Genomic DNA, 24,845 nt, shown 5'->3' on the forward strand with positions numbered 1-24,845 from the left:
AAGGTGGTGGTGAGCCGTCGCCTTGAACCGCTGCAGTCCGTGTGGTGACGGTTCTCCTCTCAGTGCTGTTAGGAAGGGAGTTCCAGGATTTTGACCCAGCGTCGATGAAGGAACGGCGATATATTTCCAAGTCGGGATGGTGTGTGACTTGGAGGGGACCGTGCAGGTGATGTTGTTCCCATATGCCTACTGCCCTTGTCCTTCTAGGTGGCAGAGGTCACGGGTTTGGGAGGTGCTGTCGAAGAAGCCTTGGCGAGTTGCTGCAGTGCATCCTGTAGATGGTACACACTGCAGCCACAGTGCGCCGGTGGTGAAGGGAATGAATGTTTAGGGTGGTGGATGGGGTGCCAATCAAGCGGGCTGCTTTGACCTGGATGGTGTCGAGCTTCTTGAGTGTTGTTGGAGCTGCACTCATCCAGGCAAGTGGAGAGTATTCCATCACAATCCTGACTTGTGCCTTTGTACATGGTGGAAAGGCTTTGGGGAGTCAGGACCCAGCCTCTGACCTGCTCTTGTAGCCACATTATTTATATGGCTGGTCCAGTTAAGTTTCTGGTCAATGGTGACCCTCAGGATGTTGATGGTGGGGGATTTGGCAATGGTAATGCCGTTGAATGTCAAGGGGAGGTGGTTAGACTCTCTCTATTTGGAGATGGTCATTGCCTGGCACTTGTCTGGCGCGAATGTTACTTGCCACTTATCAGCCCAAGCCTGGAAGTTGTCCAGGTCTTGCTGCATGCGGGCACGGACTGCTTCATTATCTGAGGGATTGCGAATGGAACTGAACATTGCAATCTCAGCGAACATCCCCATTTCTGATCTTATGATGGAGTGGTTTCAGTGTAGCTCAGAGACCAGAATGAAACCAGGGAGAAACCAAGACACCCACACACTGGGCTCAATGTTAAAAGGGTGGTGGGATGGCAGCGGTGGGGGGGGGGTCAATGGCCTTGCGGCAAATGAGAATAGTAAAAACTCACCTTTCCCCACGCAATCATGACTTAATTGTTGGCCATTAATCTTGTTCACGGGTTTGCTGTCCAAAAGCTGCGCAGTGAGCAGACTGCGCACCCGCATGACAGGCTGTTAGCTGGAGTGTCTAGATTTAAAGGGCCGTTGCTCCAATGGATTTTGCTGAAGCAAAGAGCAGGAAGACCCAATGGAGCAGCACAGGGGCAAGGCTGCTCCAAGATTCAGCGATGCCTCGCTTCAGGTGTTACTGGCCGGGGTGAGGAGGAGGGAACTATTTTATTCGGCTGACAGGAGGAAGTGTCCTGCCTCTGCCACCAAGAAGGCCTGGCTTGAGGTGGCAGAGGAAGTCACCAGCAGCAGCAACATATCCCGCACTTGGGCTCAATGTAGGAAGTGTTTCAATGACCTAACTAGGTCAGCAAAAGTGAGTACACTTACTGATTCTCCTGCATTCCGTGGTGCACATCAGCCCCCGCCACCACCCCCCCCGCCAACTCATTCTGCACTGCCAAGACTACCCCATCACATCACTCCTGACACCCACTTAAGGCTCATCCTCAACTTACCTGCACTTCCTCACCTCCCCATTTGTGACCCCATCATTATCACTCACCCCAATCCTGATCCAATGTGATGTGTCTGTCTGATACTCACCCTCTAATGCACCTCTTTCAAGGTCAGCCGCACCCAAAGCAATGCATTCACCGGTTGGCCACTTCACACTCACTCACTCACACGTCTGTACTTTCTTCCCTTCTAGGAGAGAACCCAAAATGCATGGGAGAGGGTGAGGACTGGAGGGAGGCCTCCACAAATAGTGGTCCTCACAGACACAGAGAAGGAGGCCCTGGAGATCAGTGCCTGTCCGTCGGGGAGCCCACAAACGACTGGTGACCCAACTTTAACATTCATCACACACAACATGAATTGATGTTAACAATGATTGGCATGTTGAACACCTCAGTATGCTCATCGCAACGTAACACATCTGTGATGATGCTTAATATTGCCTTCTGTTCTCTTACAGGCCCTTCAACGACTGCAGTGATGGCAGAGGACGATTCCTCAGAGGACCTGCCGGCCTCTAAGGGTGCACCGTCACAACTTAGTGAGCCATGCACCAGTGCAGATACTCACACCTCGGTGGGTCCTAGTAGTCAGTTAGTTCGGTTGGCACCTGGTGAATCACCATACACATGTGAGCACGAGCAGACACTGGTGGCAGGAGCAGCTGTGGCGAGTCCGCGTCGGTGGGAGCACTCCTCTCCAGGCTCTGCTCAGCTGGACACAGATGCTGAACCCGGGGGGCTGTCCTTTAAAAGGAGTAATGATTGAGGGGCAGCAGCACATTTGAGAGGTACTGAAACAGGTGCCACGCACACTCTCCACAATTGCCCAGAGGACGGAGGAGTCCAACTCCTGCATTAGTGGAATGGTGGCTCAGGTACGGGAGGGAATCTCTGAGATAGTGTCACAGGGACGTGAGCAACAGTCTGAGATAGTGTTGCGTGTAACTGCAGAAATGCCTAAGATAGTGTTGCAGGTAAGTGTGGGAATGTCTGCGATAGAGAGAAGGCTAGCCTCCGTTGAGCTTCAAGCAAGCCTCACAAATGAGTTCATTCAGGCCCTGACAACAGTCTTGCGGACTTGGTGAACAACATTCTCCGCCTTAAACAGGCTGACAGATACTTCAGAAGTGGCCTTACAAGACTTCACACATGTCCTCCAAACTGTTCTCCAGCTGGGTGGTAGAAGTGGTGTGGGCCTGGCCCAGGAGAGGGATGATGGTAAAAGGGGACATGGAAGTGGGGACGCCACTCAAAGCGCTCCCACTTCTCACCCGTTGCCCCCCTCTCAACCAGTACCTACAATGCTGCCTCCTTTCCAGCTGGCCGAGTCAGCCCCTGCACAGGTGCAGGTGGAGCAGTCATTGGAGGGGCCCTCAAGGGCACCGAAACCCAGAGTACGTAGGCCAAAAGCATCTAAGCAGTCCGAACAAGAGCAACCTGCCACTACCTCTGCTGCCACCACAGGGGATGTACCACGTGGAAGTGATAGGAAGAGAAAGGCTAAGGATTTGTGATCATGAAGGGTATGCACAAGCGTGTCTGACAGACTGTCATGTTTTTCATTTATATTTGGTTTATGTTAAAGTCACATTAAATGTTATCATTCTCACCACTACTGCCACATCTTGCCCATTCTTGACTGGCTTGTGTGATAGCGCCCTTTCATGTGCGTTACCATGAACAGCAACACTTGATGCCACCCAGTGGGTCACTTTACAGTGGGTGTATGTGTAGTTGCAGGACTGTTTTGTGCGGGGTGGGGGTGGGGGGGGTGCTGGTGTTGACGCTGGTCTTTCCAGGTGGTGTGTGGACTGGACTCTTCACCCTTTCTGATCTTACGAGAACCGTTCACATAGGAGTGACTACTTGGCCTCACGAGCAGCCTGGTGAGCCGCTGGCTCTGCCCATGAGTTTGTCCTCCTCCATGTGGATGATGGATGAGGGGATGGGGCTCCCTCAACCGGTACCCCCCACCCCCCCTCCTCTGTTGTGCAGGGCACAATACGATACTATAATGTGACCCACTCTTGCTGGGAGCGTATTGAAGTGCTCCCTCAGAACGATCAAGGCACTGAAATCGCATCTTCAGCAGTCCTATCGCACGTTCAGTTATAGATCTGGTGGCGATGTGGTTGTCGTTATATCGATGCTCGTTGTTCAGAGATGTCATACCCACTGTTTGCAGGAGGTATCCCTTGTCCCTGAGGAGCCAGCCCTTAAGGGTGTTCGGCGTGTGGAAGAGGCCCGGGGTGTTGGATTCCCTCAGAATGAATGAATCATGGCAGCTGCCAGGGAATCTGGCGCACGTGAAGAAACGTTTTGCGGTGGTCACAAACGAGCTGAGTGTTGATGGAGTGATACCCTTTTCTGTTGATGAACAGTCCTGGCTTGTGTGGAGGTGCTCGGATTGCTGTATGGGTGCAATCGATTGCACCCTGTACACGTGGGAAGCCAGCTACAGAGTGGAATCCCACTGCCCTCTCCGTTTGGCTGAGGTCGTCCATGGGGCAGTTGACATATTGCGAGGCTCTGCAAAACAAGCAGTCAGTGACCTGCCTTATGTACTTGTGTGCAGACAACTGAGAGACCCTGGCGATGTCCCCGGTGGCACCCTGGAATGATCCGGAGGCAAAGAAGTTGAGGGCAGTGGTGACTTTAACTGCGATGGGTAATGAGATGCCGCCAGGCCCAGCCGGGAGCAGCCCGGCTGACGGAGGCTGCAGATGTCCGCGACCACCTGGTGACTCGCTCTCACCCTCCGTATGCTCTTCAGAGAGGTCCAGGAAGCTGAGCCTCGGTCTGTAGACCCTCTGACGAGGGTAGTGCCTCCTGCGATGTCGCTCCCTCTGTTGTTGCCCTCTGTGCTCTTGTGCAGGTGCCTGTGGCGCAGCACTGTGTTGTGGAGCTCCAAGTGGCGGAAGTGCATGCCCTGTCTGGCGAGGATGGTGATGTTCCTCATCCTCTGATGTACTGGTGAATGCAGCCATGGCATCCCCCCCATCCTGATGGTGTTAGTTTGAGGAGGTCCGAAAAGTTGGTAAATATGTGTAAACAGAACAATTCTGAGTGGAAACCAAGAATTTTCAGTCTAAGCACCAAGATCTCCCAGCTAAAATTTTGTCTTGAGAGAACTGAGTGCCCTGCTGCAATAACTCACCTTTTATCCCCATCTGTCAAACAGGGATTTAAATGTCCAAATGGCTGCCGGCTGAAACACGACTCCTTCAACACGGCGTGTTTCACACAGCACGGGAAGCATGCTGAGGCAGTGTTGAAATCGCTTGCCAGCATAATTAATTACGTTCATGCACATTTCAAGTACTTGAATTGTTGGTTAAAATATCATCCCGCTGGCTTTAATTGCCGGTGGGACTCCTGGGTTCGGGAACAGTGCGTGCACCCAGATGACTCTGGGTCATGCGTGTTCTTCAGCGTGTTGGAGCCGGGATTCCTGCCCGCTCCAGAAGATCCCGATTTTCTTTATCCCTGCCCCCAAAGCACCCGGACTTTCATTTTAAAATTGAGCCCAGTGGGTTTGACTCCCCATGGAATATAACTCGGTGCAGATTGGGACTGGTCCCTTGTACTCCTTGCGCACTTTTTAAACTTAACTTGAAGTTGATTTAAATGCTTAAGAGTGTGGGTGTGCTTACCTGCGCTTTCTTAAACATTTAAACTTTACTGGCTGGGAGGGGAGCTCTGGGCAGGAGAACTGGAATTGGAGTCAGGCAGTATAAACATGGTACTGCCTGACTGGAACCCATCTCCATATAAATGCACTGTAAAGTTACTATTTACAATGCATATATTGATTATGTCGATAGGGTTAGATGAAGTGGAGTGGGAGGAGGCTCATGTGGAACATAAAAGCTGGCATAGACCATTTTGGGCCGAATGACCTGTTCCTGTGCTGTAAATTTGATGTAATTCTATAAAACTCCTACATTGTAGGTGTTATATATTTATTGCTAAAATATTTTTGTAAATTAGTTTTCTCATTCCTTTCAGTAACAGAGAAGAAGCCCGAATGTGTGGGCCTTGGTTTATGCTACGCATTGTTGTCCTGTTTATTCTTTTCAATCGTTTCACTATTGGTGAAGAAAATCGAAGGCATTCATGCTCTGGAAATCAGTGGGATCCGATGTTTGTTTCAGTGGTTGTTTACATGTCCCATCATTATATACAAGGAGTAAGTACAAAATAAGCATATTGTGGTTTGCTATATATTACATGTATTATGTTTGTTGTTACCATAGCATAAAGTAATACATATATCATGTGCAGAATCCCATATGTGTGTAATTTATGTAACAACTATTTTTGTTGTTAATTTTACAACCCTCAAGAATCCATAAATTGCCATGCTGTCCCTTTTTTAATTACCATTAATATAAAGTTTGTTACATTTGTTCACCTGCACTGTTTACCTGTGCATTTATCAAATTCAACCAATTTGACTGGTTAGCTGAGAACTAAAGACTTTAGCTGCTAAAGCATAAAATTGTTTTGGAATTGTTTGCACCTTTTATGTGATGTTCTTTTAGACCTTAATGTGATTAGGCTTTCAAAAAGGTAAAACATCAATTTTTAATCCTTTTTTTTAAAATGTATGTAATGCAAAGTTCTCCTGGTGCATTATTGAGGTAAATGTTCCTACTGGGTAATTGTACTTCAATCTGTGGTATTGAGCCATACAGAAAGGGAGGAATGCAGGTTGTGGTGAGAACAATACGTTGCCCTAAATGTCCCAGACAAACTCATGGACCAAGTACTTACTGCTGGATCTACAGTGGGAGAGTGGCAACTCACAGGCATATCATATTGAGTGATCACCCGTCATTGGTCTAAGATAACTCTGCCCATCTTTAAACATAATTATTCTCCTGTTAGTTCAATGCTCAAAATATCCAACCCCAGTAGTCCAAGAGTTGGGGCAGAACAGCATAATTCTAGTATTTGATTCAAGAATATCCTCTGTAAGTACCTTCTAATCATGCTGGTTATTTGAGACATTCAAAATTGAAGACCACAGCAAAGATAAATATACTCAAAGTTGCTCTTAGAGTTGCTTATTTTGTTACTTGAAAAGATAATAGCAAGACATATTGTCAGATCAAAGCTGGGCATCAGGGGAGCATTTCATAGAATCATAGAAATTTACGGCACAGAAGGAGGCCATTCGGCCCATCGTGTCTGTGCCGGCCTCAAAACTGCCATTCAGCCTAATCCCACTTTCCAGCTCTTGGTCCGTAGCCCTGGAGGTTACGGCACTTCAAGTGCATCTCCAAATACTTTTTAAATGAGTTGAGGGTTTCTGCCTCTACCACCCTTTCAGGCAGTGAGTTCCGGACCCCCACCACCCTCTGGGTGAAAAAATTTCTCCTCAACTCCCCTCTAATCCTTCTACCAATCACTTTAAATCTATGCCTCTTGGTTATTGACCTCTCTGTTAGGGGAAATAGGTCCTTCCTATCCACTCTATCTAGGCCCCTCATAATTTTATTCACCTCAAATAAATCACCCCTCAGCCTCCTCTGTTCCAAAGAAAACAACCCCAGCCTATCCAATCTTTCCTCATAGCTAAAATTCTCCAGTCCTGGCAATATCCTCGTAAATCTCCTCTGTACCCTCCTAGTGCAATCACACCTTTCCTGTTATGTGGTGACCAGAACTGTACGCAATACTCAAGCTGTGGCCTAACCAATGTTTTATACAGTTCTAGCATAACCTCCCTGCTCTTATATTCTATGCCTCAGCTAATAAAGGAAAGTATTCCGTATACCTTCTTAACCACCTTACCTACCTGTCCTGCTACCTTCAGGGATCTGTGGACATGCACTCCAAGGTCCCTCTGTTCCTCTACACCTCTCAGTATCCTACCATTTATTGTGTATTCCCTTGCCTCGTTTGCCCTCCCCAAATGCATTATCTCACATTTCTCCGGATTGAATTCCATTTACCACTTTTCTGCCCACCTGACCAGTCCATTGATATCTTCCTGCAGTCTACAGCTTTCTTCCTCACTATCAACCACACTGCCAACTTTTGTATCATCTGCAAACTTCTTAATCATGCCCCCTACATTTAAGTCTAAATCATTGATATATACCACAAACAATTTAGTTCTTAATATACTTAAATTGAAGTAACTTAATATAATGCAAAGGAATTTAATATCTTAATTAAACACACACACGACACAGCTGACCCCTCTCAGACCCCAACCTGCAGACAGCTCCTAGTGTTCCCAACCCTGGACTTTGGGCCAGATTTTGACTTTTTCAGTGGGCTGCACCTCTGACCTTCCCAAAAGACCTTGAATCTCTGACCTTAAGGCCAATCCTAGACTTTTTGAACTTCTCATCGGGCCCTGACCATGACTGCAGACTGGCTCAAATGAACCACTGCTTTGACCACTGCATCCCTCATCCAACAGTGAAAATGAAAGTCATTTAAAATGTATTTCCTATTAAGGCTGCTAGAGTTCTACTGAAACATTCTTGGATTGGCTTGTTTATGGAAATCTGAATACCTCAGGTGAAGTTCAGAAAGATTAGAACCCCCCCCCAGGAAGCTGACCCCTGAGCTCAAAAAAACCAAATACACTGTTCATTGCCGAATATCCTTCAATCGATTTTTCTCCAGAGACTTGAACATTTCAGTGCAGTGCTGAGGAAGTGCTGCACTGTCGGACGGCCGTCTTTCAGATGAGAGCTTAAACCGAGGCCCCGTCTGCCCTCCCAGGTGGTTGTAAAAGACCCCATGACACTACTTCAAAGAAGAGCAGAGGAGTTTTTCCTGGTGTTCTGGCCAATATTTATCCCTAAACCAACTTCACTAAAAGAAAACAGATTATCTGGTCGTTACCATATTACTGATTGTGGGACCTTGCTGTGTACAAATTGGCTGCCGCACTTCCTACATTACAACAGTGACTACACTTCAAAAGTACCTCATTGGCTGTAAAGCACAGTGGGATGTCCTGAAGTTGTGAAAGGCACTATATAAATGCAATTTTGTTCTGGAACAATTGAATCTGGAGTAACAAAATAACAGTTTCAGCTGCAGATGGGCTGAGGTAGAGGCAGAGACGGGCGGTGCTACAGAGCTGTAAGTAGGCATTCTTCGTGATGGATCAGACCTGGGGTTAAACAGAACACCGAGGTTGTGAACAGTCTGCTTAAGCTGGGGAGAGAAATAGAATCGGAGGTAAAGGTACTAGGGCCGATGACGATGGCTTTGGTCTTCCCATTATTTAACTGGAGGAAATTGTGGCTCATCCAAGACTGGATGTTGGACAACACCAAGGCAGTGGAGGGGATGAGAGAGGTGCTGCATGGTTAGAGCTGGGTGCTGTCAGCTTACATGTAGAAGCTGACTCTGATGTTTGCAAGGGGCAGCATGTAAATGAGGAATTGGAGGGGCCCAAGAACAGATCCTTGGGGGACTCCAAAGGTAATGGTGCAATTATTGCCATTCATAATCCTGCAATAAGCCCTCAAGAATCCCACGTTACTGCACCTTAGAGTTTGTGGAACGCTCTGGTGTTTGAAGCTTCTTTTGCTGCCTGCTTTGGTCTGTTATATTCTACTAAATCCTAATCCAATCTACTGTTGTGGGGCCAGGAGCAACAGAAGTGCTCCTCCAGGCTTCAAAAATATAATGTGGGCCGCTGCCGTCCCGGGCTCTCTTTTTATCCCCCACCCCCCAGCCATACCGCTGGCGGCCCAAAGCCCTGAGTCATGGCTGGGCACTTGTTTTCCGCCTACAAGCGGTGGGTGAAGGGGCCAGCGGGAGGACGAGTCCAATCAGGCGGGCAACTGGTGGACTGCCCCAATCGACCGCCTGGTAGTTAGAATCTCGGCCTGTTGTCTGCTGTTGTTATCCTGCAGTACTCTGCAACACCACACCGTGGCAGATTCCTTCCTGTGAAAGGGCAGGTTTTCGGAAATCTGCTCCAGGATGCCAGGACTCTGTGATATCTGTTCTGTGAGACATTCAGAAATAATTGTTAATTCATTCCAACAGTTGGCTGGGGCAAAGAATTAGTTGTTTTCAAGTGTTTAGAGGTTTCACTGATGCATGGTCCAGAGCCTGTAATATATAGGTCAGGATGAGCTGCTTTTAGGATTTTTATTTATTAACTGATTAATGAGAATTGTCCTGAGAAAATTGATGGTTTGGGGAGGAAAAATGTAGATAAATGCATTTTAAGTTGTGGTACTGAGCCACACAGACCAGGACCATCGTACTATAGTAATCCTCAATGTCTCTGGGTTAGGGAGGAGAAAACTCAGCCATGGATCCAGCTCCAGATCATTAATGGCACCTGCTGAAAGGTATGATGGGTGTGTGGATGTTGGGATGAGCCCAGAATTGGGTTTGGAACATAAGAACAGGGGGAGGCCATTCAGCCCCTCAAGCCTGTTCGGCCATTCAAATAGATCATGGCTGGTCTGTATCTTAACTCCATCTACCCACCTTGGTTTTGTATCCCATAATACCCGTGCCTAACAAAAATCTAACAATCTCAGTTTTGAAAGTTTCATTTGACCCCCAGCCTCAACAGCTTTTTGGGGGAGAGAGTTCCAGATTTCCACTACCTTTTTGTGAAGAAGTACTTCCTGACAACACCCCTGAACAGCCTAGCTCTAATTTTAAGATTATGCCCCCTTGTTCTGGACTCCCGAACTAGAGGAAATAGTTTCTATTTACCCTATCAACTCCTTTTAACCATCCTAAAAAATCTCAATTAGATCACCCTTTAATCTTCTCTACTCAAGGGAATACAAGCCCTGTCTGTGCAACCTGTCCTCATAATTGAACCCTTTTAGCCCCGGTATCATTCTGGTGAATCTGCGCTGCACCCCCTCCAAGACCATTTCCAGATGGGGTCAAACCAGAGATTTATATAACTGTAACATAACTTCCACCCGTTTGTATTCCAGCCCCCCTGAGATAAAGGCCAGTGTTTCGTTAACCATTTAAATTATTTTTTGTATCTGTCCACTAGCTTTTAGCAGTTTCTGTATATGTAGTGGGGGGGTGGGGTGGGGGGGAAGGCTCCTCCGTGGAGGGGGGGGGGGTGGGGGAGGCGAGGTACCTCCGTGGAGTGGGGGGTGGAGGGGAGGTACCTCCGTGGAGTGGGGGGTGGAGGGGAAGTACCTCCGTGGAGTGGGGGGGGGAGGGGAGGTACCTCCGTGGAGTGGGGGGGGAGGGGAGGTACCTCTGTGGAGTGGGGGGGGGGAGGAGGGGAGGTACCTCCGTGGAGTTGGGGGGGGAGGGGAGGTACCTCCGTGGAGTGGGGGGGGGGGGAGGGGAGGTACCTACGTGGAGTGGGGGGGGGAGGGGAGGTACCTCCGTGGAGTGGGGGGGGAGAGGGGAGGTACCTCCATGGAGTGGGGGGGGGAGGGAGGTACCTCCTTGGATTGGGGGAGGGGAGGGAGGTACCTCCGTGGATTGGGGGAGGGGAGGGAGGTACCTCCGTGGAGTGGGGGGGAAAAGGGGAGGTACCTCCGTGGAGTGGGGGGGGGAGGGAGGTACCTCCTTGGATTGGGGGAGGGGAGGGAGGTACCTCCGTGGATTGGGGGAGGGGAGGGAGGTACCTCCGTGGATTGGGGGAGGGAGGGAGGGGAGGGGAGGTACCTCCGTGGAGTGGGGGGGGGGGGGGGAGGTTCCTCCGTGGAGCGGGGGAGGTGGGGGGGAAGTTCCCCGATTCCCCCTCCCCCCCCCCACTCCACCTCCGCACACTTGAATGACATGCTAATGTTTACTGTGTAGGTTCAGGATGAAGAATGCTCACTTGGGCTGGCACCTCTGGGACCAAACCTAGAATGGGTCACCACCATTAGGAGTGAAGGAGAGAGCACTGAAAGAAACAGGAAAAAAGTGGGGGGGGGGATAATTAAGATTGTGAGGGGGGGAAAAGAAATGATTCCACGTCACCCACTGGGAGTGGCGCATGTGGGAAGCTGTGGGTGCACTCCTCACTGTCGTCTATCCATTCGTTTGAAAAATGGAAAAATCGGCCCTTAAAGTAAAGCTAAGCCAAAAAATGTTTCCAATTTCATCTCTTTTTAACTAAATCAAGAAAGCAAAAGTAGAAATATTTATTAAAGGTAAGAGAAACACTTGCACTTAATTTTAATAAGTTAAAAATCTTTCACATTGCTTTGCAGACTAGACTTTCTGGGACCAAAGGGCAAAAGATACTTGCTTTACATGCGAGGGATCCTTGGTGCTACAGCCATGATGCTGCTCTTCTATGCCATTAAACAGATGCCTTTGGCCGATGCCACTGTCATTTTATTTAGCAACCCGGTCTTCGTTACCATATTCGCATGGATTTTTCTGAAAGAAAGATGCACTGTGTTGGATCCCATCTTCACAGTCTTTACCTTAGCTGGGGTAATCCTTATCGCCAGACCACCATTTCTATTTGGCTCTCGCGTTTCTGGAATTGAAAACGAGTACAAGAATCACATCAAAGGGACCATTGCTGCTTTCGGAAGTGCTATCTGTGCAGCAATGACGTTGATCGTGATCCGAAAAATGGGTAAATCAGTAAATCATTTCCTTTCCATTTGGTACTACTCGATGATTGGATTGGTTCTGTGTGTGATTGTGGTCTCAATCATTCAAGAATGGCGCCTGCCCTTCTGTGGGATAGATAGAGTGTTTCTAATCCTGATCGGCATCTTAGGGATAGGAGGTCAGGCATTTCTCACAAAAGCTTTGCAGATAGAGAAGGCTGCGCCGGTGGCTCTCATGAAGACAATGGAAGTGGTCCTGGCCTTCATATTGCAATACTTATTCCTCAATCGTCCCCCTACCTGGTGGAGTTTGGGAGGAGCACTTTGTGTGACAGTTGGCACCACTGGAGTTGCTATCCGGAAATGGTACGCCAGCACCAGAAAGGCAAAGTCAAGTCAAAATTAACAGAGGCCTATTTTATTTTGAAATGATGTGGGGAATCTGCTCAGGAACATAACGGAAATTTGAATGTAGTTGCTGGTAGAACACTGAAACAACTCTTTAAAGGGCAAGGTTGATCGATGTCCTGCTTTCTGAATACACTGACTTAATACTCATACCTTACCTAAGTTTTTCTCAGGAAGATAGTTAATAATCAGAGCAATTATTTAAATTGTGCAAAAAAAAATATTATTTTTAAAGAATAGAATTTGAAATTTTTGTGATTTTTATACTTCTGATAGATGAAACACTTGTGACAAGGTTGTCTAAGTAAGTTCATATTAGATTTTGCACTATGTACTAACTTTGGAAAATGGCTTTCATGCTCTTTGAGTTCAGGAAACTGTCCTTGAATTTACTTGAGTTTCAGCTGTGGGTTGAATCCATGACCTTTGAGTCAGAAGGTCATGGATTCAACCCTCTCTCCAGAGACTTGAGTACATAATGCAGGCTAGCACTTCAGTGCAGTTCTCGAGGGAGTGCTACACTGTCTAAGGAGACGCTAAACCGTGGCCCCGTCTGCCTTCTTGGGTAGATGTAAAAGATCCCATCGGTAATATTTATCCTTCAATAAGCATCACCAAAAACAGATTATTTGGTCATTTATTTCATTGCTGTTTGTGAGACCTTACTGTGCACAATTTCGCCCCAACCAATGACTGCACTTATGGTCATGAAAGGTGCTCTATAAAAGTTTGTTCTTTCTTAGTATCCTGATGAGGGCTCGAGAACAATATTGATCACAAATACTGGTGGTGAACAATTCTTTCATAATGCTTTGTTTACTCAGTTTATAAAACTGCACTTTAGCCTTTTCTGTTTAGATGTGTGATATGCAATTAGAACTCACTACAGAATTATTTATTTTTAAAATGTTTGATAAAAGTAGATCCTTTTTGAATTTTCTCATTTTCAACATTTAAAAAAAAAACAAATAAAACTTCAGTGCAGCATGTGTGAGAAATTGAAATATGATTACAGTTTAATGTAGAGTAACAAGGGAGAACCTTCACCACACGGACTGCAGCGGTTCAAGAAGGCGGCTCACCACCACCTTCTCAAGGGCAATTAGGGATGGGCAATAAATGCTGGCCTTGCCAGCGACGCCTACATCCCATGAACAAATAAAAACAAACAATGTTCATTTAATTTACACAATACAGCCATTCTACACATGTCCAACAGTCATCCAGCAACTTATAAATGTACTGATTTTAAAACAAATGACTGAAGGTGCTAACCCACAAGCCTTCTGTAGCACTTCCCAAACAGTAACCAGAACTGCTGAGTGCACAGAGCTGTTAAGTTCCAGCTTTTCCCAAATAGAGCACAAATATACAGCATAAAGTGCATTCGAAATAATCAATCAGGACATTGTGGCCCACATAGAAAAGGACCGTTGAATTTACAAAAGAGTATTTCAATACTTTGGGCAATTCTGCACCTACCTTTCTGTAACAAACACCAAAATGTGTATGTGGAGCATCAATATATAATATTGAAGCCAATGACATTTATACTTGCACTAAATTGATGATTATTTATTTCTTCTAATGTTAAATAACCTGAGTTCAAAGAGCACAAGACAGAACAAGAGTTTTGTGTCAATTACCATATTATAAGATGGCTTCGGAGTGCTAAAGGACTCCAAAGCACTGTGTAATTTTTTTGGCCATTTTTCACCAATTTTTGAAGTGAACACTTCCTACCAGTGGGCTAGAAATGACTGAGTGATGTGTTAAGTGTCTGTACGATAACATTATATCAAATTCCTCTCTCCACTATTTTTAATGGAAGTGTTGACCCTTTAAAATAAACAAGTTAACACCTCCATTAAAATAGCAGTGAGAGGAATTTGATACAAGTTTGCTGAGTCGTTGTACGATAACATCGTTCACAGTAATTTCCAGGGCTCTGGTGTTTCTGTTTCTCCTGTCATAGTCTGCCACAAACTAATTAAACTATAGGCTCGGCTAGAAAACTGTTCCCATAGTTAGGAGATAGAGGAGAGGTACGTGATGAACTTGTTAAGAGCACGGTTCTAGGAGTCTGTATTCACCAAAGATTGTAGACGTGCTGTTAAATATCCAGCCATATAGATTAAATATGTGTTTTTACATTATCACAATCTGTGGGCTAAATATCTGGTTAGTTTGCAGTGGATTTTTTTTGAACCCACCTTTTGACTGTTGAACTATTTACAGGTGACAATACTTTGACTTTCCACAATTACATTTTAAAAAATCATCAGCAATCTCGAACCCCACCAAGAGAGAGTTTCGCATTGTTTCCCTTTCGCTCTCATTTATTTTTATCCTTGGCTCCTTTTTATTTTATGTTCCTCTTCTCCATTCTCTGCCCTGCAAACCACTGTTCGTTTTTCACAGTGGTTGTTTAATCACCTGTTTTTATTTGTTTCTGTCGTCCCTGTCTCCTGCTTGCCTCACTGCCTTTTCCGTTTCCTCTGCCACGTCGTTTCTGCAAAGTTTACTGTTGCACATGGCTTCAGCTCGCTGCGCTCCTCCAATTCTGGCCTCTTGCGCGTCCCCAATTTTAATCGCTCCACCGTTGGCGGCCGTGCCTTCAGCTGCCGAGGCCCTAAGCTTTGGAATTCCCTCCCTAAACCACTCTGCTTCGCCACCTCTCTCTCTCCTCCTTAAAACCTACCTTTTTGACCAAGCTTTTGGTCACCTGCCTTAATATGTCCTTATGTGGCTTGGTGTCAAATTCTGTTTGATGACGCTCCTGTGATGCACTTTGGGACGTTTTACTATGTTAAAGGCGCTATATAAATGCAAGTTATTGTTGCCCGTCTCTCTGTGGCGGTCTAGTCTGTGCCTGGCTGGCCTTGGAGAGGTAACATGCGGTGTCCACTGGTATTCTCGGGGCCTTCCACAACCAGTGGGCACTGCAGGGAGTAGGGTGTCTTATCGACATTATTAATAATATGATTTAAATTTAGTTTCTTTTAGTTTCATTAGATTTGATGTTTAATTATGAGTGGTGCCTCCTGACTTTGTGGGCCCACTTGTACCGCTGCCTTTCTGTTAGTGACCTTGGTTTATTTAAAATAGACAGCTGAAGCCCCTCTTTCTCTGCAAATTTCACATTTAAATCGTAACAAGCAGTCGCCATGTCTACTTCCCAACATCCATTAATGCACACGGAAAAAGTTTTTGTGGAGAAAAAGGAACAAAAAAAATGTCTTGCTGCAAACTTTTGAAATGAGCCACGTGATGGGTGGTATAAACAAAATATACTTAGAGACTCGGGCTCATGAGACGCACCACGTGTACCTAATGTCATTCAGTGGTTTATTCTGTGTATCTCTAGTCATGCAGCTTTCAACAGGCACAGCAAATATGTTGCCAACATTGTTCCTTAATGACACTTGTTCCCTTGCTAAATACCTGATAAGACTGCCCTCTATTAACCAGTCATTTGCCAATGATATTCTACCTAAGCAATCCATCTATAGGTAGGGGTAAAGATTCTGTTGTGCCAGCTGCTAGCGTGCACCAGGGATACGTATCAGGAAACTGCGCACTCCCAGCCTGTGATTCTGTATCCGTTAACTCCAATAGACAAGAAATCACGGAATGGGATTGTGCAATTTCCCGATTTTTGCGTTCCTGATGTGCGCCAGTAGCCGTCAGTGGAAATGGGAAATGTTACCCCCCCTGTATCTCTCTGCTTCAGTCTCTCCCTGCCCTGCAACAATGATTTAACTTGACGTAAGGCAGTTGTATTTTTACCCTTTTATTTAATCTTTTAATTGTGATATTTTCTATAAAGCCAGTGAATTGTGAGCAGGAGTGTTTCTGAGAGTTTCAGAGATACAAAATGCTTTGTTGAAGGAAAAAAAAGAAGGGATCCTGAAGTAATCACTGACTCACTGCTGGCTTTCTATTCTGTATATCATCAAATCCCATTTATGTCAGTGTAAAATCAATGTGAGATATAAACAAACTTAATTTAAATTATAACAACATAATGGCTTTTTTTCTGAAAGCAATCCTCTGGTAGAAGGTTGCTTGTGTGCCCTGTGATACCGATTTACTGCACTGGGATATCACATGGCAGTTGGGGAGTTCAATGTGCATGAAACTGGGCTGTCTGATATGCACAGTTTGGACTAGCTGACAATAGTGGGTGACATGTTCATGTTTTTATTATATAATAACAGTAATTATCAGGAAATAGCTGCAGCAAAGATTACATAACTGACATGAAATGATGGTTCGAGGAAGGAGAGTTTAAAAGGCTGTCACAATTGGTTCCGCCTGTGCGTGATTTCAGGAGCCATAATGTGCAGGTATCCACCACGAAAACACCGTCAATATTCAGTCCACACGCACCAAAGAAATAATTTTAACAGTCTTATTTTATTTAGAAGCTAATTGATCTCCCAGGGCATTGCTCCCGGGTCTGTGAGTTGAGTTCTTGCCTCCCCCCACTGCTTGGAGGGTAGTTCTCAGAAGCGAGTCTTTTCTCTCTCCCAACTTACTCTCCCTCTGTCTTGAAGTCTTCTCTCTTTATGAGCTTGCCGCCGGACACACGCTCTCTCCCTCTTCTGATATTGTTTTACTTAATAATTCCTCCTGTATGTTTCTCAGCTGTGTTGCGACTTGATTTGCTGTAAACCTGTTTTTTTTCCTCCTCTGGTTGCTGGCCAGCTCTGCTTTCTGTTTTTTTTTCCTCATCAAATTAAGTTGGGGATTCAGTGACGCACTCCCAACTTTAAATAAAATCAGTGCACTCCTGATTTTATTTGATTATTTGTCCCCACGGAATAATCTGACAAAATCCAACATGGCTACAGTTTTCATTTTCGGCAGTGGTGGAAAACTGACCGCCCGTCACACACACACTGATTTTCCTTTCCACTTAAGTCAATGGAGAGGAAATTCAGGCTAGATCTACAAATGGTGGCCGATCAGCATTGATTCTGTGATCTGATTCGTGCTAACCACATGATACTGTTTTCATGGCCAGCACTGACCAATCAGCAACGGAAAGAGATGCGACAGTCATATATTTGTAGGGGTCATCAATATAAGATAGTCACTAATAAATCCAATAAGGAATTCAGGAGAAACTTCTTTACCCAGAGAGTGGTTAGAATGTGGAACTTGCTACCACATGGAGTAGTTGAGGTGATTGGTATAGATGCATTGAAGAGGAAGCTAGATAGGTATATGAGGGAGAAAGGAATAGAAGGATATGCTGATAGGGTTAAATGAAGTAAAGTGGGAGGAGGCTTGTGTGGAGCATAAACACTGCCATTGACCAGTTGGGCCTAATGGCCTGTTTCTATGCTGTAAATTCTATGTAACATCTGCAATCATATAGTCAGACAATCATAGATACAAAACTTTTATTAATGTTAGCGCACCTAAGCTAGCATATCAAGGTGGATGCAAAGGAGTGAGCAAATGGATGGGCTTGAGGGAAAATGGGGGGGTGAGGCCGATCAGACGAGAGACCATGGAGACACATGGGCAACTGAGCAGAGAACAATATGGCTGCATGGTGTGATTTTTGTGGATATGATTGGTCTGTGCTGCCCATGTGACTGATATAATGGTAATCATACAATGCGGGAAGCAGTTTAACATCATACAATTTTATATTATTACAATCTTATAGATACAAAGCTTTTAATAATATAGACGCTTAACTTTCAGTCCTGATAATTAAAATTATTTTAAGGTATTTCCAACAGTTTTTTTAAAAATATATATTTTTGAGGAAAATGTGATGTATTTTCAATTAATACAGTTTGTTTGTAGACTTTACATTTTAATTAAACTTTTCAATATGAGAAGCCTATTTCTAATTACTGGGCATAAATACCTGCAATAAAATTTAGTGTTTGTATGTATTTTTCTCAATAAAAATGAAACATTTGTAGTGGAAATTGTGGTTGATTTTTGGTTGTTTTATTTGTGTGATGATAATCACATAGTTGGAAAGTTCCTTCTGATGTTCTGTATTTCCTTGCCATTTTGGCATTTGTATTCTGCTTCTCTGCGTCACTCCCTCTGCTTTAGCTTCGTGATCTTAGAAATAAGCACTCCTCTCTGGATGGTTCAGTATCAGCTGAACGGTAATAAGTGGCCTGCAGAAATAAGGGTGCGACCCATTTCTGCCCTCCTTCGCTTCAGAACACACTACGCGGGAGCCTGTTCCAACTTGTCATACTTTTACCTTATTTAACCTCGCTCAATTTAGTATTTCACTGATTTTTAAATCTCCGATCTACTTGACTGTGTCTTGACTTCACCAGATATTTAATTAACATTCTTTGATATACCCTCTGTGACCGAAACTCTGCGTCCCTTCTGGCTCACTCATACTGTAATCCCAGGCCGCAGATTAGGCGAGGTTACGCCAGGTCCTGGAGCCTCCTGTTTGGGGCCGGCCCAAGCAAAGCTGTTGACACAGGAGAGGGTGGGCCCAGGGCCGGGGACTCACAAGTTGGGAATTAACTACAACCCCAGCCCTCAGGGATCACCATGTGGCACTGGCAGTGATACCGCCCAGCCAAAAGGTTCAAGTGGGCCCCACTTCCCCATTATAGAAGGGGACTACTGGGAACACTTTAAACTTCTTTCCAGGGGAGGACCCAGTGCCCGCACTCACATCCCACCTGCAGCCAGGTTTTCCGGACTTTTAGATGTGTCCCAGTGATGCAGGCGCCTACCATTGACTTCCCTGACCCAGCGTAGTTTGATGGAAATCCCAGGGGGTACATTCCAATACTTACACCAGGATGTGTCATTCCCCCCCCCCACCCCCGCTCTGTTTGCCTGTCTGATTCCATCCAAACTGCTATCCTTCAGCCTCATGTCAGTTTGCTGTTCCTTGTCATTCTTCCTAGATTGTGCTCCAAACTAATGCTTCTTTTGCCTTAATTATAGTCGTGATGTAAATGTCAGTTTGGCTCAGTATGGTAGCACTCCTGCCTCTGAGTCAGAGGGTTATGGATTTCAGCCCCGCTCCAGGGTTTGTGCTCATAAATTAAGCTGTCACTTCAGTGACTTACTGGGGGAGTGCTGCATTGTAGGAAGCGCTGTTTTTTTGATGAGACTTTAAACCATGTCTGTCTGTTCAAGTGAATGTAAAAGATTCCATGGACATGGTAAGGTGCTGTATAAATGCAAGTTTGTTCTTTCTTTATTCTTTTTAAACTCTTCTGGAGCTGAAACTATTAAGTTTAAAAGGATTCAGCCTGTCGTACATTACCTGGCAAGATCCCAGTACATGAAGGTTAACACAAGCAGAAACAATTTATTTAAATACAAGTTGGTTTTAATTTAGTGCGGTGCATCAGATAGAATCTGGAGCTAACCATTCTATCCAGGTACATAAGTCTCGGTACTATCTTAACAATGCATGTTCTCTGGCTTGGTTGCATCAGGTTCCACATTGACAGTTTTGGTTTGGATATTACAAATCGTTTTACCCTTACTTATGTTCTGACTATTTGCAAATCTCCCATAGAGCCCATGATTGAAGCATGTTTTTATCAAACATATTTTGACTACATATGACCTAGCCATGATTGGCGTCATTAACTGTAAGCGTGAAGTCTGTTTCCACATGTATGTTAATGACACCTGGTACTACTTCATCACTTCTCCCAACTCAACTGCTTCAGCACTGGTTCCTGCTCTCGCCTGTATAAGACCAGTGCCCAGGGTTGCTACGGGCTAGAGAGAAGGTTAAAGAGCTTCAAAGTTTAAAACATTAGTTTTAAACTTACTTTGGACTCATTTTTGGAGGTTTTTTTTGTCTTTTTGATGTTCCGACCTCCTTTGACATTTGCTGTGGGATTGCCACTTTTTCCTTCACCTTTTCACACCAGGCAAGTTGCGTTTCCCATTGGGAATTTTGTATCCTTGCTCTTTAGAGGAAGACAGTCACGCCAGAGGTGCATGGCACCAGTCACCAGTACCCCACAACAGAATATATACAGGTAAAGGTACACGTAGCTACATTTGTCACAGCAGCTCTATCTGTGGGGACTTTGCTTTACCAGGGATGCCATTACTGCTTTTCCACCACATGCTAGCAGATCTAGAGCTCACCTCCACCACCTCTCCTGAAACTTTATGCTACAGGGTCGTTCCAGGCTGCCGATAAGGACATCCCCCATGGACAACTGGCGGCAGCAGGTGAGGCCACTTTGCTTTTACAGAGTGGCAGGTGTTGCAAAGGGTTGTAGGTTGCCTCTATATGCTCCCTTGCTCAACGTCATGACCTGTGGTGAGAGAAAAGGATTCCACCCTCAACGAGCAGTCTGTTTGTAACTACATTGTGACAAGTGAATGCTCAGTTCCTTGAGAATTGCCACCATGCCATCACTTTCCGGCCATCCCCTCTGCCAGCTCTCATTGATTCAGTAAGGCGAGTATCTGGGCTGTGAAATGAGGCTCGCCCTGGAACGTAAGGTGAAGTCATTACTTGGAATGCTGGATGGGTGTGATTCACACTTTACTTCCAGTTGGGATTGTTTCTGATTGGAAAATTTAGGTTTCAGTTTTATAGAAGCTGACTTTTTGCGGGCTGGGGAAGGTGCAGAGTAGGTGGATCGCCTGTCATGCTGGAAAGGGTGGAGGGGTATGGTGCATAACCCAAACCTTTCAGGATTCTGCCCTGTCTGAAGAATGGCCCAAATTCTGGTCAGTAGGGGGAGCTGAACAGTCTGCCTTGCGCCCCCCCCCCCACCCCATCTCGCAAGATAACTTTTTATGGGGTTATGTCTGGTGACGTTCCCAGGCCACCCTAGGAATTCTGACCAGCCCAGCCAAGCAGACGTGTCTTTAGCTCAGAACAGGAGTGACTTCTGCAATGGGTCTTCTAAAAGCTTCAAAAGGTTCCCAGAGCGAATTGATTACCTCAAATTTGAGATCTTCATTTTATTTCATGCATATTAATAAAATAATTTGCATATGCCTATTTGGCCCTTCCCGGGTGTCTCACTCCTCCATCAGTATGGCGTGACACTGTTCCAATGTTCCTCTTGACAGTTGTGGCGGATGCCGCTGTTACACCCATCCTGGTCTGGGCTGCCTGCCCCTATTGTGGCAATAACCCTTTCCCTGCTTTCGGACAGTACCTACGGCATTGGCTGCAGGTGGATGGGACTCCTGTTCTGCTGCACTTCTGGTGGCGGAATAGGAATCCCAGAAGTTCAGTCCCATTTTCTTCGACTCGTGGAATATATCAGAGAAACATACTTCAACATTTCTCTAGATGGCGCTGTTGGGCACCATGTGATCAAGTCTGCAGTTCATTCTCAAAACTGTTCAATCAGAGATGCTAACTGGTAGGAGTTAATGTGGAGACTTGAGCTTTTCAGTAAAATATGACTGCCCAAGTTTTCTTGCCACGTATCCTACATTACAACAGTGACTACACTTCAAAAGTACTTTATTGGCTGTAAAGCGGTTTGGGACATCCTGAGGCCGTGAAAGGTACTATATAAATACAATTTCTTTTTCTGAGTGTATGGGGAGAGGAGGTTGGAGTCAATGGCAAGGGAGCAGAGATTATGGCAGGGACTAAAAATAATGGCTGCGACCTTCCTGCTGTTCAGTTGGAGGAAATTTTGACTCATCCATGACGATACCAGTCAGACACTACGACAGTACAGAGCTGGTCATGGGGTTTGAGGAAAGTGTTGGAGAAGTGGAGCTGGCTGTTGTCAGCATAACAATTGAAGCTGACTCCCATGCCTGCAGATTACATCACTGTGGGGTAACATGTCGATGAGGATGGAGAGGGATCAAGGAAAGATCCTCGGAGGTCTTTGCAGGTGATGGTGTATGGGCGCAATGTAAAGCCATTGCTGGAGATGCGCTGGCTGTACTGGGACAGGTATGAGTGGAACCAAGCATGCCAGTCCCACAGGTCTGCACAGTAGAGGAGATATAATGGAGGAGGATGCCGTGGTCAACCATCAAATGTTGTGGAGCGATTAAGGAGGGATAATGCACATTTAAAGTCACAGAGGATGTTGTGAGTCACAGACGATGATGGTGCTAAAATTAGTGTGATTGCTGCCAAAGTGTATTGTGTCTCCCATTCTCTGTAATATTCAGCTTTGTAAATGTACAATAGGTGGTTCCCCCTGATGGCTGATCCATACAGACCAGGAAGGTCTTTGCTGAATTAGTTGATGTCAGCTGAGGATGGGAGAGTGCCACATTTGGCCTTAGCAACCTTGGATTAGAGTGGGGTAAATTGGCCAGAGTTCCAGCTTGTGATCTGGTGCCTGCTGGAAATACATGTGTACGCATTGGGTGGCAATAGCATTGGGCTTAGCTGTGATGCTTTTTGCAGCGCAATAGCTGCCAAAACTTACTGCCAAGGCCCAGACATGAATGAATGGCCTGTGGCCACATTACAGTTTTAGCATCATCATTGTAAAATTATAACATAAATAAATGTTTTAGTAATTGCTTCTTGAGAGGATGTGCATAATTCAATGCTATAAGGTTGAAGAAATTTGTGGTTTTATAATAAGTATTTTGTGAGGGCAAAATGGTTGCCCATGAGTCTTCAAGTGGAAATTCTCAATCTTGTGCTGTTAAAAGAGGGAAAGACAATGGAATGGTGAGTCACGTGTGGTTGAATTGCACATCTAACAGTACTATTGGAAGACGCCTGGGAGAAGGTTGTCTGCCTCTGCTTTCAGGTGGGGAATGATACATGGTGTCATGAGCTAAGGAGGTGGAGGAAAACAAATGTAATAATCAGAAAATAGCTGAAACATTGTGGAATAGCTGTAATGGATTTTGTGTGTGGATGTCAGTCTTCATGATAACATTTAAAAAGATTAAAGCAATGGTATGAAGCATATGAAAATGGTCATGGAATACCAACCCTCTTGAATAATCCTGAGTGCTGCCAGAAAAATACAACATTTGGATTTTTCTATGTACTTACACAGGGACTCACCGTGTGCATATATGTGATGGTGTCATCACTGGTACCATCACACTGCTGTTGTTCGGACAATGAAATTGCTGGACCCAAGATAACCGCTAACAGGCGGGAAGACCTAATAAAAAAAAATGGATCTTCCAGTCATTGGTCTTAAGAAATTCAACGTGTTTAGCTGGCTGATCAAGACCCACGCAATAGCGATATAAAAGCAGCCATTAATAGATTAAAATACAGTAAAGCAAGAGTAACTCATTCTATCAGCCACTTCCACTATTTTAATAATCTACAACAATTTCCTTCCACCTCCTAAATAGGAAAAAATTAATGAGTTTATGCAGCTGCTGTTTATAGATTTGGTTTTAAATGAGGCCCATTGTATGAATCAACAATAGATATCTGTGGAATTTTAGGCAGTTCTTACTTTGGTACTACAGTGTTACGATGGTTGTCTCCCTCCTGGGTTAAGTCTACCAGAAAATAAAGCTTGATGTCTAAGGCCTTCAAGTTACACTGTGCAAACTTCTGTCTTTATTTTATGTGATTTGAAATGGTCAGAGTGAACCCAAATTTTACAAATGGCCTCAGCAGCCGTGACTCTGGGGTGTCTCTGTGAAAACTTCCTTTGTTCTGTGGCAATGTTAGTCTGTAGGTGACCATTGCACATAGGTGGCTGTCAATGGGTTACTCAGCATTGCTAGTCTATGTCCATTCCTCCTGTTGGTTGCTTTCCCAAAATGTAATTTCCTCTTTTATTAGGTGTCAAAAACCAGGCTAAGTGGGAAGGTGTGAACACCACAGAGCAGAGAGAAACCTCCTGGACCATGAACTCCCCTTTACTATGATGGGTATTTTCTTGGATACAGTTTGTTAAGGAAAGTCTTCAAAGAGACTGCTTTTACTTCGAAAAAAAAGATTTCCTTATAATCCAGGGACCCACTTATGATCTCTAGTCTTTTATTTGCCCCTCACTAAATAGTGCCGTATAGGAACTCCATGAGCAACCATTTCATTTAAATCATCATCGGAGATTGTGTGAACAAGAACTTGCACAAGAAATCTGCATTCTGTCTTTTTGTTGTTTTAAACAGTCAAACCAGACAATGAAATGTGCAGGTTTGGTTATTGTAAGTACTAGTATACTGCTATTTTTTTTTGCTTTGATACATTCTTTTATCTGTTAATAAATCTGGATAAGTACTTTTAGCTCTACACATTAACCTGTTATTTTTTCAATTCCTAAGGTGACAGGAGATAGTGGTGGGAATCCCAAGTATTGTTCACTAAGCAATTTACTGCAGTTCAAGGTTAATAGTTAGACCTCTACTATGCTAACCCATATCCAGCAGAGAATAAAGACATAAGCTTTGGTTTGTA

The 24,845-nt window shown here is 45.1% G+C and overlaps 1 protein-coding gene across 2 annotated transcripts in view; it reads left to right on the forward strand.

Moving 5' to 3' along the window:
• slc35g1 (solute carrier family 35 member G1) overlaps nt 1-24,589 on the forward strand; it is a 46,731-nt gene extending 22,142 nt beyond the window's left edge. Inside the window, exons 2-4 of one of the 2 annotated variants that reach the window (XM_068002757.1) lie at nt 5,550-5,730; nt 11,720-12,096; nt 24,228-24,589. In XM_068002757.1, coding sequence (XP_067858858.1) covers nt 5,550-5,730; nt 11,720-12,096; nt 24,228-24,313 — 644 coding nt within the window. In that variant the 3' untranslated portion in view covers nt 24,314-24,589. Of the gene's footprint in view, nt 1-5,549; nt 5,731-11,719; nt 12,685-24,227 lie in introns of those variants that run through there. The other variant, XM_068002756.1, reaches the window with a different exon arrangement.
• The last annotated feature ends 256 nt before the right edge of the window (nt 24,590-24,845 follow it).

Source organism: Heptranchias perlo, chromosome 21, assembly GCF_035084215.1.
Source record: "Heptranchias perlo isolate sHepPer1 chromosome 21, sHepPer1.hap1, whole genome shotgun sequence".
NCBI lineage: Eukaryota > Metazoa > Chordata > Chondrichthyes > Hexanchiformes > Hexanchidae > Heptranchias > Heptranchias perlo.